We start from the raw sequence: 16,717 nt of genomic DNA, 5'->3' as shown, positions 1-16,717 counted from the left end.
CACCACTGTGTAAGACAGAAGCTGCAGCAGGGACAACTCCGTGTAGGAACACAAGCTTAGCGCAGTGAATTGTAGTCGTGGATTAGGCTTTAGTGACAAAAACAGCAGACATATTAGCCTAATCCTAACCCACTGACTACAGAACTCCAATCTCATTCACTGCAAGGTAGCGAAGGTGTTTTGACAAATCGTGGCGAGAAGGCGGAAGGAAATATGAACCTCTGAGCAGCACGGAGCTGTCACACACCCTCCCTCTAAACACCGCAGACACACACACACACTCATACACACATACACACCGTCGGGTACAATAGAAGAGACGAGTTCGCCAAGGAGTAAAAGCCTGCACTCATTTCTACTATATTTTACCAGGGTTCCTGAATGTGACGCGACAACACTGAAATATAACGCCGACCCGGTAAGTCTTAGTCTTTCCTATTTTTTAGTAACAGTTTTTTGAAGAGCGAATAGAGGTAATAGAAATATAATTTTCAGAGGCAGTGAAGTGTAATACGATACAATACAGTAAGTGAAGGGGAAGTTGAGCAGCACATGAATCATCTGTCGCAACAAAAAAAGAAAAAAACTATGAATTTCTTTGCCGCGAAGTGAAGTTCCTTCTCGGCGAATAAACCGCCATTTCAAACAAGGCTGTAAATATTAATTAAGCAAATAAAACATCAGAAGTCTATTCCTTATCACGATGTATTGTCTTTCTCTTGGTTTAAATGACCAATTTTTCTGCGTATATGAATGTTTTCTAGGCCACAGAAATGCATTGACTGTCTCGTTGAGGATATGCCTCTCACCCCTGTCACTAAATGATCTGAAGATAGTGGTTGTCACTGTTAGAGCCCTGAAGCCTTTTTTAGGTTCCCAACGTGCGTCCTCAGACCACCATAGATTTAATGGGGACTTAAAGTAAAGTGAGCCATTTAATTTCACCAGATGACTGACTGTTGTCTTTGGTGGTTAGCCCAATGAAAGAATGACTTTTGTGATTACACGTTTCTCTAAGCTGTCCCTCCACCTACAGTAAACAGCTCCAAACTGGAATCAAGCCTGCCAAGTCATATATAGCAGAAAGAACTGCGTCTGTAGTTGTCTGTTTGGGGTTTGAGATCCAGCTTGAATCTATTTCTATGGACCACAGAGGCAAAAAAAAAAAAGGTTTGAAAATACTACCAAGCCTGTATCCTGCTGTACTGTGGCATCCTCTATGAGGTTGAGCCTTCTTAGCAAACAAAGCACACATACACACACAGACACTGACAACACAAAGGTGTGCCGTGTCCAAATATGCTGTCCGGGAATAACATGACATAACAAATAATTTAGTTTCCTTTTCGATATTGTGTGAACTCTATCTCTGTGATTGCCATCACTGTGGTGGCTTCTTTTATGTTGTATTTAATGAGCATAGAAACTACTACTTTTTACAGATTGCTGTAATAACCTTTGCTCAAATAAATTAGAAATGAAAACATTCTACCACTTAATTAACAACAAAAACAAACGCAGTGCCGCTGGGTTTGTATGGAGATTCCAGCCCACAAGAACATAAACAACAGCTGAGTGTATTTTGGAAATATAAGGTAAATGTATAACTCATGATTTTCCAGGCTGGTCCCAACTTACCAAAATAGAGAGGACCTTTTGCTGATGAGCTCCCCCTTGTATGCGGGAGAGGTCCATTACTGTGGTGATGACAGACAACTGCAAGCATGTGATTGTAAGGATGCCACTGTGACACTCTGCCGTCTGCCATTTTTTACAGGCAGGAGTATATGTGCCAAAAACGCTATTCAGTGGCATTTGTTAGTCTCTAAACTACCGATTGTTGTCATGACAGTATAACTGCACGAAAAAAATACTTTAAAACAAAATTTCCCCCTCGTGTGACGTGTGTTTAGTGCTTTGCAGAAAGCTAGCTGAAGCTGCTTGTGGTAAAGCTCAGTGCCAAGTCGAACAGCGTCCTGATCTATCGTTGTTGATCATTACTAGAGAATAATGCTGCAGGAAATCTCATTTGTCTTTCGAGCAGCAACAGTAGCTCCTTAATGACAAACAAATGTCAGACAACTGTTAGAGAAACAGTCTTTCTCTTTTTTTTTAAGATATTAACCTCCTAAGAAAGCGCAACTATTAATCCCAAACTTAAATTGTGCTGCCAGTGACTTTGTTATCCATCAACTGCTCTGTGAAGCGCCTGGAGGGAATACTAAGAGGGACTGCCACACGTCAATAACCAAACACTGTACCAGTGACAGTTGCTGTGGCTTTTTCAGAAATAGAGAGAAGAGTGTCTTGGGGGCATATATAGATAGCAAATGTGATTCCAGCTGCCACTGTGGCATGGTAGTCTTAATGATAGGGCAGATGAGTGAGCGTTTCTTCTCATATGCTTTGAGCTATGTATCATGTTGCTGTACCATTGTTTATCAGAGCTACTTTTGCTGTTATATGAAATAAACAGCTGATGAGGATTACACAGCTGTCATTCACTGCTCCAAGGGGAGCCTTAATAGCATGTGTGTTTGTGTGTGTGTGTATCCACATGAATACCAGACAGTGTTAAACAGACATTTTAATGTTTTTCGAGCACGTCTATTTAGCACATCGTTCTACACGCGCTTCATCATCATTGCTTCTCTAGCAGTTGGACTGCAGACCTGCTTTTCTAGTTTTGCATGCTGTTCCTGTTGTGTTTGTTACAGAAACCTTGCTATGAAAACCCCCTTCAAAACTCTGGATTGAAACCAGTAAGACTCAGGTTAGACCTTAACCTTGAATTTGCTTATGAGCAAACAAATAATGAAAATAATCTAAGTTGTTGACACAAATGTAGTGGCTATGTCAAATAGATAGATTCATTATTAGGATATGGATGAGGAAGCAGACAAAAACATACTGGTAATAACATTTGTGTGGATTTGCATGCATGTGTGTCAGTAAGAGTAATGGTGTTCAGAAATCTAGTAGTTAGTGATTAAAGGCCTACTGCCTCCTGCCTTTCCAAGAGGGTGCAATCTCAGTGATTAGACTGTCGACCACACATTGTGGAGCACAGACAGCTGCAGCTGGTTATCAATTGAACTTTCAGGGTGACGCTATCAAAACAGATCTCGTTGTCTTATTCTACCAGCTACAGGGAAAAACAATGTTATGGTCACACATCTAATTTTATGCATACGTGATGCTGAAATGAGGTTGTGGTGTGTTAATAATGCAGTCTTAATGCAATGAGTAACCACAGCTTTGTAGAGATCTTTTGTGCATAGTTTCTGCTGAAACTCATTCAAAAGCTAATATGAAAAAGTAATTGATTTTACTGTTTAGCCACCAGATGCTGCAAAGAACCACATCTGTCTGCCTTTGCTGAAATGTGTACATTAGGCTAAACTCAGCGTTAACTCTTTATTTAGGTTGGACGTTCAGGAAATTATTGTCTGAAAGCCAAAAAACAAGCTGCCAGAAATGAGGGAAGTGGGAAGTTCATAGAGCACGTGAAAGAGTTGGGTGGGGGTGGGAGGGATTGGATCTATTTCGATACTCTCCAAAATAGTAGTGGGGATGCACGCTGGGACTACCATGTGATAGCATTCGGTGCTTTTGTAATCCATGCCATGTGTAGCTTGCAATTTCCTCCTTCCTAAATCTCTGAAGATGATTCTCATAATGAAAGATCAATTATTTGATCCCTAGCTTTTACTGTACTCTGTGGATCATATGGCACAGATATTGCCCTGTGGGCCTTGGAAGGGAATAAACTAGACTCTTACTAAACTCCTCCTCTCACTATGAAAGTGCAATTCGGGAAGTTTGCAAGCATAGCCCTGATTTCAGAAGAGTCATCCTTTGAAGTTTAATGTACATTGAGGTCGGTGTGTGCAGACCATGTAGTGAGAACATCCAATGAGAACATCTCTGTGGTGTCGGATTCACAGCAGAGCATTAACCACAAGCAAATTTCTATGTAGCTGCAGAGGAAATCAACTGGTTTTAGCTGGGCATGGTGTAGGTTAAATATTTAACAAAGGATCGGGCAAGGGGCAAGTGTAACAGTAATGAAAGCTCTTAATAAGTTATGAAAAGGGGAAAAACAAAAAAAACCACTAAACGAGGCTTGTGTTACCATGCATTTTATGTGAATAGATTTACACTTGATTACATACGATGCTGTGGTGTAAAAATGCAAGTAGCAGCTTTTGCATTTAACATGGTTAGCACGGCTTTTATGACTTCCTCAAAATAAGCCCTTGTACGCAGCATCTCTAGCACATCTTAATATATAAATGTCTCTATATTTCTATATTTTATATGTATATGTATATTTATACCTATATTTATATTTATCTATTTATCTTAATATTTATGAATATCTCTGTTTCTACACTCATTTTATATGAGTGCTTGATGTTTGTTGTATATTTGCTGCTATGACAACTCAATTTCCCTCTGGGATTAATAAAGTCTCTCTGATTCAGATTCTCATATGTCATACACTCAGTGAGTCTGGTCAACATATACAACATATCTCTCTCTCCCTATATATATATATATATATATATATATATATATATATATATATGTTGTATGTAGGTATATTTAGAGGTATGTTAGTGTCAAACACCCAAAGGAATACAAATAGTACTGAATTTGGTGGTTTGTCTTCTCGATTATTTTGCCTTATTAAAAAACTGGCAACTTTTTCTTCTGCACAGTCAACTGAGACACAACATTTCTGTCACCAGTTTTAAGTTATTTTATGTTGCTCTGCAGGTCTTCTGTGATAAGGAAATTGAAAAACAATCTATCATACTAATAACTGTATATTATATTATTATTTATCATAATAATATTATATTATCATTATATTATTATTTCTGAATAATTGTTTTATAATATTTTTGGTTAGCTGAAAAAATAACTAGTCAGGTGACTGATAGAAGACAGCCCTCTATGCAAATGATGAGTGAGATAAATAAAACTCCTTCTGTTTAAACCTTACACTATTACAGATTGGCCTCTTCCTTTTTCACAGCTGTTGTTTTTCTTCATGCAGCTTTTTCTTTAAGACTGTTTTTGAAGCTCATTTTGGAAGGTTTATCTCTGTTGGACATTTTCATTTAAGGGATTTTTGACCCAGCTTTCCTGAAATTTGTTTATCCTTTCTTTTATTGTTCATCCAATTGTTCCTGCAAATGAACAGGTGATGTCATAATTCTTTTTTAAACAGGCGCACCGTATACATATTCAGCAATCCTAACTTGACTGTAAAACATTTTTGTGTCACAGCTAGAGGTAGGCTGAGTGCAGTGATGTCCAGATCCACAAAATCAGCCTCGAGATCTCGGAGCCGCTCGAGGTCCAGGTCAAGATCCCGTTCCACCTCCCGCTCCAGGAGTCGCTCCAGGTCTCGGTCCAGGAAGCACCGCTATAGGTACGAGCGATCTTCCGTTTGCAACAGCTTGTTAGCGGATAACATGCATTTGCCTTGATTGCTAAAGTTCCACCCTAGTTGCCAGATCTGTGTTGTTAAAGTAAAATTTAAAAACTCATTCTTGAGATCCATTTTCATCTGTTTTGTGTAGCAAATCTTATTGTGGCTGACTGGAAACACACTGTGTATTTTTGTGTATCTTTGATTGCCATCTGTAGGATTTAAAGAGTTTGGTTTTCACATGAATAGACAGAGCTGGTGGAGCATATTAGAGCCTTTGAGTCCTACCCAAACTCTTGAGTCAGGCTCTGTATCCACAGGAAATTAATATTTGAGAGTTCAGCTCCCGGTTAGTGAATTTAGTTAAGGTAGTCTAATATAATATTGCACAGTGGCATATGGGAATGTTTTGTACCACATTTCACAGTATTTTGAAAGGCATTTTGTTGATGTGCTTTTATTTCGTGAAGCTTTGACTGAAGGGTTTTCTGCTGACTTTGATGTGCTTTCGTAAGAAACAGTAAGGCTTCAGTCTGATGCCTTTGCCGCTACTGGTAGAGTGACGCCCGGATGGCAATAAAATGACAGGCTAGCTCATTTCCTGGCAGTGTTACAGCTTGTATTAAAATTAGCATAAATAAGAGTTATGGAAGGAATTTAATGGTCTACTCTTCCTGAAGCTACCTTGCACGTGTGCAAATGGCTTTGTGGGAAGGCAAAACAGGACTGGAAAAGTGTGAATGCACACCTTTGTACAAGTTTGAAAACAACAAAAATGTAAATACAAAAACAGAAAAAAGCATATCCCCGCCCACCCTCTGCGCACACACACACGCACGCACGCACGCACGCACAAATAAATAGTTAATTTCCTGCATGTTTTACATGGGCAGCATGTTAGAACAAGAAACAGTTGTCAGGTTAAAGAGCATTTAAAGGTGCAGGTTTGACAGTGTGCTGGGTGGAAACATGTTGTCAAATGTTGCCAGTGCGAAGCTTAAACTCTTTCTTTCCAACATTACCTGATCTTGCTATAACACACTTAGTAATTAGAGCCACAGTTTACAGAAGTACATGGTCTGAGCTCTCGCTTGGCCGATTTTTTACTCACTGACAAGTCATAGCAGGAAGCTGAAAGAAAATAATATCCACAACAATTTGGTGGAACAGATTTGCCATGTGTGACACAATATTCTGTCATTAATCCTCTCCAAACGTGCTGAAAAGCCCTTTTAACTGGCAGGCATAGAGTCAAAGAATTCAGGCAGTAGTAGATTTCCCACCCTTATACGGTCCATGTGACTCCCTGTTCCACCAGAGCTGGGCAGAGGAGATGCAGTATTTGTAGCTCGCACTGTGCAGTGCTGCTCATTGCACTGCCTCTGTATTCCAATGAGAAAGCACACTAGGTGAGTTACATGCTTCTCTTATTTCTTTTTTTTTTTAAATTTAAGTTCATTTATCTAGTTTAGTATTATGTTTGCATGTACTTTGGCACAGCTTTAATTCATTAATCTAGACTTTTGCTCTGCAGCATTTTTTAGATTTTAAATTATTTGTAAATCACTTCATACTCTTAACATTTTAGGAGGGTGGTGGTGAGAAATGCATCCTTTATAAAAGCTGCTGAAGATGCAGTTAAATACAAGTAGCAGTAGATACTTTGCACTACTACTTTGAAGTCTGAAACAGTTATACTCTCAAATATGACAGTGGACAGCTGTGGACACAGTGTTGAAATGTACTTTTAAAAGCATGGTGTTCTGATTAAATTGCTGATTTGAGAAAACTGAAGAACAGACTGTTATAATCTGAAGCCCTGGTAAAAAGTCAAGGCTAGCACGCTGTGGAAGGCTTTTTATTGGAAGTGCAGCAGCGCCACCCTGTGGTCTAATCTGACCTTGCAGTATGCTCCGCAACATGTTGTGTTCTCCATGTGTTATCATAATAACATATATTCAAGTGTTATACATCGTCACAGAATTTAAGGATTATTTTCAAAACATTTGTTTCAAAATATTAAGGATTGTTATTATTTTCAAAATGATCCTGAATAATAGGAGCTGTGTGTTTTTCTTCTGTAAACTTCCCTAGAATTTGAATAGTTATGAATAGATATGTCATTTCAATTTTTCAGACCAGCAATAAACGTTGTTTTTTTTTAAACAGTTGTAAGCAATCATCCAAGTACTCCTAGTTTTGTATGTCATTGAGCCAAAGCAAATATGCTCCGCCTTTTTCCCTTTTATATTAACCAAGCATCTGTCTGTCTCAGCTCTAAACTGTTAATTGTAGGTGGTTTATAGTTTCTGGTAGTGTTGTTTCACATAAGATCTACTGTTTCTATTTTGGAGGCAATACATTATTGAGAAAATGTATCTATATCAAACTCTGTAGAAATAAACGTAATGTTTTCGTTGTCTTCTTTATTCATTCACAGCTCTAGATCTCGGTCTCGGTCAAGATCAAGATCTTATTCTCCATCCTATAACCGGGAGAAGAAATATCCGCGAGGTTACCAGAACAACCGGGACTTCCGGGGCTATCACCGCGGCTTCCGTAGGCCATATAACTTCAGGGGTCGAGGACGGGGCTACTTCCCACGTGGACGCTACCAACGAGGTGGACGTGGCTACAATAACAACAACTATCATCAGAACTGGAAGAATTTCAGGCAGCATCCTCAAAAACAGCAACAAAATCATCAGAAACAACAACAGCAACAGCATTGGCAACAGAAACAACATCAAAACCATTCACAAGGACGCTCTCAGAAACACTGTGGGACCTCCCCTCATGGTCAATCTCACCAGTCCGACAAATCCTGTTCTCCTTTATCCAGACACTCGCAGCATTCTTCTGCCTCATCACACTCCTCCTCTCCTAAATGCAGGCCGGCCTCCCTGCTCGCTAACCAAACCTCAAAAGATGTGAAAGATGAGCAGCTGGCTTCCAAGGACGTTCAAAAGGGAGGAGAGGGAGAGGATGAGTCAGGGGAGCGTGTTGAGTTATTGGCAGGAGATGATATAGAAGGTGCTGGCGGTGGGAGAACTGAGGGGAACTGGAAAGGCCTGACAAACTACAGCAGCAGTCCAAAGAAAAACAGTCCGCTGGCAGGCTCTGCTGCTACTGTTGGTCAGAGCAGCCAAACGGCTAACCAGTCTAGCCCCACTAAAAACACAGGCATCACACCCAATGGCACCCCCACCTGGCAGATGGTGTGTGGTTCATCCTCGGCTAAAAAACCTTCAAATGAAGGTCTAAATCAAATCCTTTCCAGCTTTGACATCTCCAAAGAAGACTACCTGGATAGAGATAAAACAGCAATCTCCATTGCATTCAGGAAGTAAGACCAGTTTTATGTTTACACTCATGACAATTTTTAGTAACTTGAAACACAAATTGTTGTTTGGTTCTTCTGTTTGGAGCCTCACATAATGCAGATTGTGGATTTTTGGGTTTGATTCCATATTAATGGATAGATTAGGTTTTCCAGCAATATAGTTACAAATTAGTTAGAAATCTATTACAAATAAGTAGCCTGGCTCGGCTGTGTGTGCAGGACATGTAACAGAGTATGCATCAGAGCTGAGCAGACAGTGGTGCGACAATAAACAATGAAAAAAAGTCAACATCAGGCAAATGTACCAGAAGCCATTACAAATATACTTTTGGTAGTCCAATAATGGACAGCAGGTTCATTTGAGCTTTACTTTGGGTAAACTACACAACCATTTCATATTTGCATTTTATAAACTTTGCAAGCTTCAGCTACTGTATCCATTTACAGGAATTCTAAAGGTTTTCCAAGTGAAAACAACATCCTTCTTCTTCTTTATTTTCATTACTAAAGTGCTTCCCTGATAAAAAATGCTTATATTTCACTGTTATTTTCATTTTTGCAGCTGTCTCACAATCAGGTTTTCGAGTTAGACAGAGCTTTTTATCTCTTTTTCCTTCTTTAGGTTTTGGGAGGAAGCTAAAGCTAAAGCTAAATCTGCTTCAGAAAATGCCAGGAACGCAGAAGCAAACTGTATGGAAATGGAACAAGAGAAAGTAAATGGCAAAGCTTCTGTAGTTGTCTCTGATTCTGTATCAAGAAAATACAAAGAGGATAATGATGCTGGAGTGTCTCTGAACAGCTTTTTCAAAGCCTCACCATTTCTGTCTGCTGATGGGGAAGAAGAGGATGAGATGATCATTAAGCCTCAATTTAAATCACTTCCAAAAAATTGGAATAATGGAGAAGTGTCCTATAAGCCAAAGACCAAGGTCGCTCCATCAGCCCGAGAACAGCTTGAAGAGTGCTTTGCGAAATGGCAGAAGTTTGCTAATAGTGACAAAGATGCCACGGCAGAGGAGCTTTATCTCAGTGGAAAGCAGGATAAAACAGCAGCCACTGCCGCTGCCAAAAGGGAGTTAACGGGAAAATTCAAAGAACTGTCCCCAGACTTGATTTGTAAAGCCAGGAAGACGGCAGAATCTCTATCTATCCCATCTCCTACACCACCATTGCGGAGGAACTCTGACAGAGACACGTTTGAGGTCAGAGTAGAGGACCCGCCTGTCATGTCCTCAAGAAAACAGGAAGCAAAATTTAATGTTAGAATGGATTTCCTTGGAGATAGCCTGATAAGGTAAGCCTTGTTCAATAGGTTCAATAATTCTTTTTTTTAATGTTATGTCATTATTCATTCAAAAGAAATTCAAGAGACTAAAGAACTTATCATTTCAGTTCGTCAGATCTTTTAGCTGAAGAGCGACAGTTGTCTCAGGACCTTGTGCAGTCCTCTAAAAAGGATCAGGAATTTCGCTCCATCTTCCAGCATGTAAAGGCTGCACAGTTACAAAGAAGTCCCTCTGAGCTGTTTGCTCAGCACATTGTCACCATTGTTCACCACATCAAAGGTGAGTCTTCTGTGTCTAAACCATATCGAGCGATTGCAAATCATTACCCTCGATACCCTCTATGATGCAAAATTCATAGAACAATCAAATATTTTGTCTTGACTGATTTTCAGCATTATTATTCACAATGGCCTCTTGAATAAAATGTGACGTAACCATAGCTTTTGCTTCTTACTTTGTTACCAAATCAGCTCAGCACTTTCCATCTTCTGGCATGACTCTAAATGAGCGATTCACCTTGTACCAAAGACAAGCTGCAGAGAAGGAAATGATGAAGCCAAGAAAAAGTCCAGAGATACACAGGTAGAGTCGCCTATTGAGTGACCCCTCTCACCTTCAGTGTGCTGTGGCTTCACCTCCTCTTTTAACAGCTTTCAGGTATTTTTTCTCACCTTTCCTCCCTGATAATCTACAGACTATCTTGGCTTATTTGTTCTCATGCTTGGTGGAGGTCAGTTTTACTTTCCCCAGCATTTTTCATTTTTTCTGTTTCGTGTTGTCTTTCCAGTTCAGTGTTGCTGACCGTTTGTTTGTTATGGCACGTGTCTTGCATTTCTTTTATCCCATCTTGATTTCTTTCTTGCAGGCGAATCGATGTTTCACCAAGTGCTTTTAAGAAACACCCTCAACTTTTTGAGGCGATGAAAAGCTCAGAGGATGGCACTTACAAGGTGACTGAACATTTTGACGTATGAAGTATATTGGAATAAGACAACTTCAAACAAGTGAGAAAGCCACATGCCTTTAGACTGCACTCTCTGAAAGCCCATGGCTTTCCTTGAAGGGAGATGCTCAAGTCTAAGAAAAGCAAATGCAAAATAAGGCACTTTGACTTTGCTGTTTGTTATATCGCCTCACATGGTGAATGGGTTGTATTGTGGGCACAAGCCTGACCAAGGCTAATGAATCAAATAAGGTCAAAAATGGAAGCCTCAGTGCCAAAGCTGTTCAAGGGACTCTAAGCAATCGTCTTCGTAAGTATTCTTTTAAAAAAATAAGGAACGGAAATAACCAACAGCAGGCACTTCATGTGCCTGTGCTTACGTTTACTTGCTTAACATTCTGAGTAAACCATCATAGTATTTCTTTATTGATGCGCATGGATACATCTGGTCAGCTCTCAAACATGCAGAGGAAATACTAAGTACTGAGTAAACTGAAATTAGCATGAACAATCACATGCCTTGTCTGTCACTGTTGTGAAAGAGCCAAACTGGTGGTTTTGCATGTTTTATCCATGTTTACACTTCGGCATTTTTCCCACATGTTTTCCAAACCCGATTTCTGATTTCTTCCTGCCATCCATTGGTGTTGGTTCATGATACTATATGATAAGATATGACATGATTTCAACTTGTTATGGCCTGAAAGTTTAACAAACCTTTGTGTTTTGAAAAACACGAGTATGTGATGTTGCTGAAGTTTAGGAATTTAAATATGTGAATCTGTTGCTGGATATTTTATTGCTGTTGAATAGATTGGATGGATAAGGCTAGCTACATGTTAACTGTGCTGAACCACCTATCTAAAGAAATTATGAAGACTTTTGTGACCAGGAAGTCATGTAAAATTTGATCATCAAAACATAAGATTTGGAAAAGTAGATGTTTAGGAAACACTAAAAACATGCAAAACTACTGGCTTGGCCTATTAAATGCACTCAAAATTCCCTCAAAAATAGCTTGGTTTTATTCATGCCAGCTGGTTGTCACCTGGGTTTTTGCCCTTTTTCCCTGCACTTCACTATTTAGTTTACAAATCCGCTTAGCTCAGAGAAGACTGACAGCCCTCCACATGCTAATCCAAAGTCTATCCACGACATTGTGTTCTGTTTTAATTTTGCTCAGGATGGAGGGGAAAAAATCAAGGGTGACCCAATGGACCTTCGCTTGGATATTGAACGCCGTAAAAAATATTCGACCCATGAAAGATATTATAACGAGGATCAGGGAAGAGATGCGGGAGATTCCCCAGATTCTAGCAGAGAGAGATCTGTGGAAAACTTCCATAAATACCACAAGAAATCAAAGTATGCACAATTGTTCTGTACTTGTATCTACCATTATGATGACATAATCATCTTGCACTATAAACAGCTGCATGTAAAGAATTTGCTTGCATGATAATCCTTGTGCAGGAAAAGCAAGAAGAAGAAGAAACGTTCTCGCTCCACTTCATCCTCATCTTCCTCATCCTCCAAATCTAACAAAGATGAAGGTTTACCCCAAGAGAAACCTGATTCAAAAAATGGAGACTTTAATAAAAACCGACTGGGCCAAAGGGAATCATCAGGTTCAGCTGAAAGTGGACATCCACATGGAGGATTTGTAAGGCCAATAAAAAGCTTGATTTGTTGTAATATCTACAATATAATGTAAAATTCCCATCATAGACAGTTTTCTATGTATCGCTATGTATTGCATATTTTGAGCATTTTTTTCTTTTTCTCCAATTATAGCAAGTAAGAATACGTGGAAGGAACTGGAGCAAAGGGAACTATCAGGGTAACATTTCACACAGTAATCCTGTAAGCATGGTTGTACACCAAAAAAGTGAAGACTGGAACCCAGAATATACTCCCAAGAGCAAAAAATATTACTTGGTAAGGTTTTCTCATTCCTTATCTCTTTCCTTATTTTGTCAACCTTGATTTCTGAAAATATTTAGAGGCTGTGTTAAATGTAAACAATAGAAGCATATAATTATTTGCCAAACATTTAAACTGCACATCTAGTGAAAACTGAGGGTCTGAAAAAATGCTGAACAATACATACAGGTTTTGAAGCAATGTATGGTACCACCCAGGCACCATTCTGTTTATTAATAGCAGCATGGCTCCACAGTAAATGAGTCCCGGTGCTAAAGCGGCCTGGCTGCATTCCACATCTATTCGTCCGACATGTGGAGCATTATGAAGCCATGAATATGACTAAGGAGGACTAAACTGTTGACCAGCTGGAATTATATATCAAGCAGCTGCCAAATGCTTAGAAGGGTTGTTAAAAGAAGAGGTGATGCAAATGGTGGTAAACATGTCCCTGTCATGATTTTACTACATTGTTGGCATCAAATTCAAAATGTGAAAATCTGTCCATTCAGCCATCCATCAGCTTAACCACTTATACCTCAGTTACACTGGGTTATAGACCTGCCAGTAACTTCCTGGCAACCACTGGTCACTGTGGAAAAATGTGCATTCCCCAACAAGTTAACAAGTGGTTGCTGGTGTCATTGTGAAATCAGTTGCTAACGACCCAATCATGCAGGCCTAGAGCAGAGTCGTCAACCCCTTAACTCACCAGGGAAGAAAATGTATCTTCTCTAGCTAGTTGGTGAGTGGTTGCATGCAGTCACTCAATGAAAGTAAAGGTGCTTTCAAAGAAGGCATGGTGCCCTACCAAACAGCTTTAGCATTGTTCTTATGTTATTGTATTGCATTTTGCACACCTCTGTTGCTTGTGAAGCTTGCACACAAGAATTTCACTCGCATGTGCTGTACCAGTGTACCTGCACATGTGATGTGAGAATAAAAAGTGATTTGATTTGATATTATGAAGTTGCCACGGTGACCTGTAATTTGCTTGCCAAACCACAAAGCGACTGCTAGCTGAGAAGTAGTGAAATTGTTAAAAGTGCAACAAAAATCCAGAAACATCTGACCCTTAAAAGGAAAGTTGTTCTTGTTCTTCAGGTTTGCATTGCTCTTTTTCACTAACACTCAGCAAGTAGTAACGAATGTTCAGTCTTCAATGCAACTATGAGAAATTGCTATAGTCTGCTAGTAACCATAAGGGTCACAGGGAGATTTCTGGTGTAGCACCCTCTTTGTGGCTGATTTTACCTAGCGACAGCTAGCAGCCTGGTTAGTGAATAAACTGACTACTCTCTCCTTTGAATGGTATTTAGCTGATCATAGGGCTAACATAGATTTTTCAAAAAATTGTTTTTCAGCTTCAGCATTTAATGTGTTGAATTTGAGCCTTGACATATGTCTCTCACATTCTCCCACATTTTTAGCACGATGACAGAGATGAAGAGTCAGAATCCAAGTGGACAGACAATCGAGGTCGAGGGAGGGGAAGTTTAACTCGCGGAAGAGCGAGGTTCCTTATCCGCAAAGCCACTGGAGGTCCCAATATCATCTATCCAAAATGGGGCCTCGATAAATTCCAGGTCAATGACGAGCAAGGTGGCATGCAGAGAGAAGAGACAGAACAGGACCATAAAAGGGCAGAAGTTGATGGAGAGAACATCTGAGTAGCAAAGGAATCTGCAGAAAATCGTATCTTCTGTGTTCTCACAAGATCTGACTGAGTGATTTTATCCAATGGATCAATAAATGCAGATTAAATGTTTTAAGATATTCCTATGAAACATATTACTTTGTTTTCATTTCTTCAGACTTGACACAACCATTTCCTACATCAAGACTAGTAAAAGCGCTGTTTAAGAGTGAAATGCAGTTTCTTGTCAAGTTTAAAGTTTTATGCTTTTGCTTTATTTTGGTAAATTAAAATCTCTTTCACGCAGCATTATATTAATATTTACACTTTTTTGGTTAGGATGGTTAGAAAATAACTTGCAATTTTGAATTAACACAAAAAAGAACTGCACATTTTTGATCAAATCAGTTAGGCAACAAGATTAATTATTGTACTGCAAATATATTAAAATCTAATTTAATTTGCAAACAGTGACTATATGTTATGTTTTTCTGAGCTATGTCTCAGCAATAAGTATGTTGTTGGTGATGACATAAAACACCACAGTCCAGCCAATTTGGCAGAAATAACACTGATCTGACAATGGGACCAAACTGCACAGGGTCATAGATTGTGCCCTGCAGTCTGTCATTATAAAGCATACAACCATTTTACAGCACTAGCTAAAAGCCTTTTAACAAGCTTGTGAAACATTTTACTATCCGAATAGTAGCTTTAGCTTGTTTTTGGATACCACTTTAGTGTATAATATTGATAGTGATTTTCTTTCTGCAAAGACTTTAATTTTGGTATTTGTACTTGGCCACGCAGGATTCTGACTTCGATTGTAACAGAGAATTTGTTTTCACTGCTATAGATTGTATTGTCATTTTTATGTTTGCAAGCTTTTATTTAACCAAACAGATTTTAGCAGTGATGCTAACTGTGTGCAACTGTTAACGCAATGAGAGAAGTAGTTAAAAATTTTAGTATAGAGTCTATCCAAGTTTGTAAAACAGAACAGGAATGTTTATTCTGTGCATATCAATGTTATTTGTTTCTAGGCTCATTTATGCAAGTACAAGTATACCTTGCTGTGGGTGCACTGGTCTTACTTGCGTATGTTATAGGCCTACAGATTAAAATTTTAAGGTTGACTTCTTAGGGAATATTGCATATTTTAAATAGTTGTGGTCACTGTTTTTGTTTTTGTTTTCTTAGAGACTGTAAATTAAAGAAACACTGATTACTTTGACATTTGTCTGTATGTGTCTTTAATTAAAAAGAATCTTTACAGTCTTTTAGGTTATCTTTATTTACCTCTGTGTATGGAAATGATGGTGCTCCCAGGGTCCACACACCATGGGGCTCTTAAACATACTTAGGCTGGCTCATGATTCAATAAGAAGTACCTATGTTGGTGTGGCCTAAAAATATTATGTTTGTGTGCTATGAGTGAACCACACTTTGCACTTTACTTTCATAATATTGGTAAGAGTGTATCAGGGTGGAGCCGATTTGGTTACAACCCATGGTTTTGTTTTGTTTTTTGACTAAAGGCCAAAATCACCTGCTTCAATCAAAGCAATCAAATCCCTGTAAGTCACTGGGAGTTGAATAAACAACCCAGCCTAAAGCTACAGTGTGCCTGTGCACATCCCATTCAACCAAACACCTATCAACCAATCACTGTATCAGAGCAGGTTGAAGTCAAAAGTGACTGGATTCACCAAGTAAAAATTGTCAGTTTGTACTAATTGATTCATTTTTCACCACTACAGTGAAATAAAAAATATTAAGGCACTAAATATAAAGTAAGGATGTTTTAAATACTCTGGATATTTGTCATTCAATGATTAGGTTAATACAACATTCTTTACAAACAAAGCCTAACTCCATCTGCCCAGTTTCTTTCTATTGCTCATGGTGTTTTTGTATTATTTGGTTGCATATTGGAGCTCTTTGTCACACTGCTAAATAGTGACCGATCAGATACCTCCCAGGCTTGGCTAGAGTGGGATATTCGTCCAAAACGTTCCCTAAACATTTGGATAGTGTGCATCTCATACTCCCTATTGTAACTGGTCTAAGTGAAATCTTAAAAGTTGGAAATAATGATAACTTGACTTGTTTGGCAACATTCAAAATGGAAACTAAGGAAGTA

General features: G+C 39.0%; 1 protein-coding gene across 1 annotated transcript; it reads left to right on the top strand.

Moving 5' to 3' along the window:
• The first annotated feature begins 266 nt into the window (after window positions 1-266).
• Window positions 267-15,799, top strand: thrap3a (thyroid hormone receptor associated protein 3a). Its single transcript, XM_080896034.1, has 11 exons — window positions 267-418; window positions 5,299-5,443; window positions 7,884-8,789; window positions 9,409-10,080; window positions 10,179-10,351; window positions 10,543-10,654; window positions 10,938-11,022; window positions 12,199-12,380; window positions 12,489-12,678; window positions 12,810-12,953; window positions 14,369-15,799. Exons 2-11 carry the CDS (start codon window positions 5,322-5,324, stop codon window positions 14,606-14,608), a joined length of 2,826 nt encoding a protein of 941 aa, XP_080752160.1. The 5' UTR covers window positions 267-418; window positions 5,299-5,321; the 3' UTR covers window positions 14,609-15,799.
• Window positions 15,800-16,717: the final 918 nt, after the last annotated feature.

This window comes from Rhamphochromis sp. 'chilingali' (assembly GCF_963969265.1).
Source record: "Rhamphochromis sp. 'chilingali' genome assembly, chromosome: 11".
In the NCBI taxonomy this organism is placed as follows: Eukaryota; Metazoa; Chordata; class Actinopteri; order Cichliformes; family Cichlidae; genus Rhamphochromis; species Rhamphochromis sp. 'chilingali'.
Note: the sequence above shows the minus strand (reverse complement) of the source record. Positions and strands in the feature narration are given on the sequence as shown.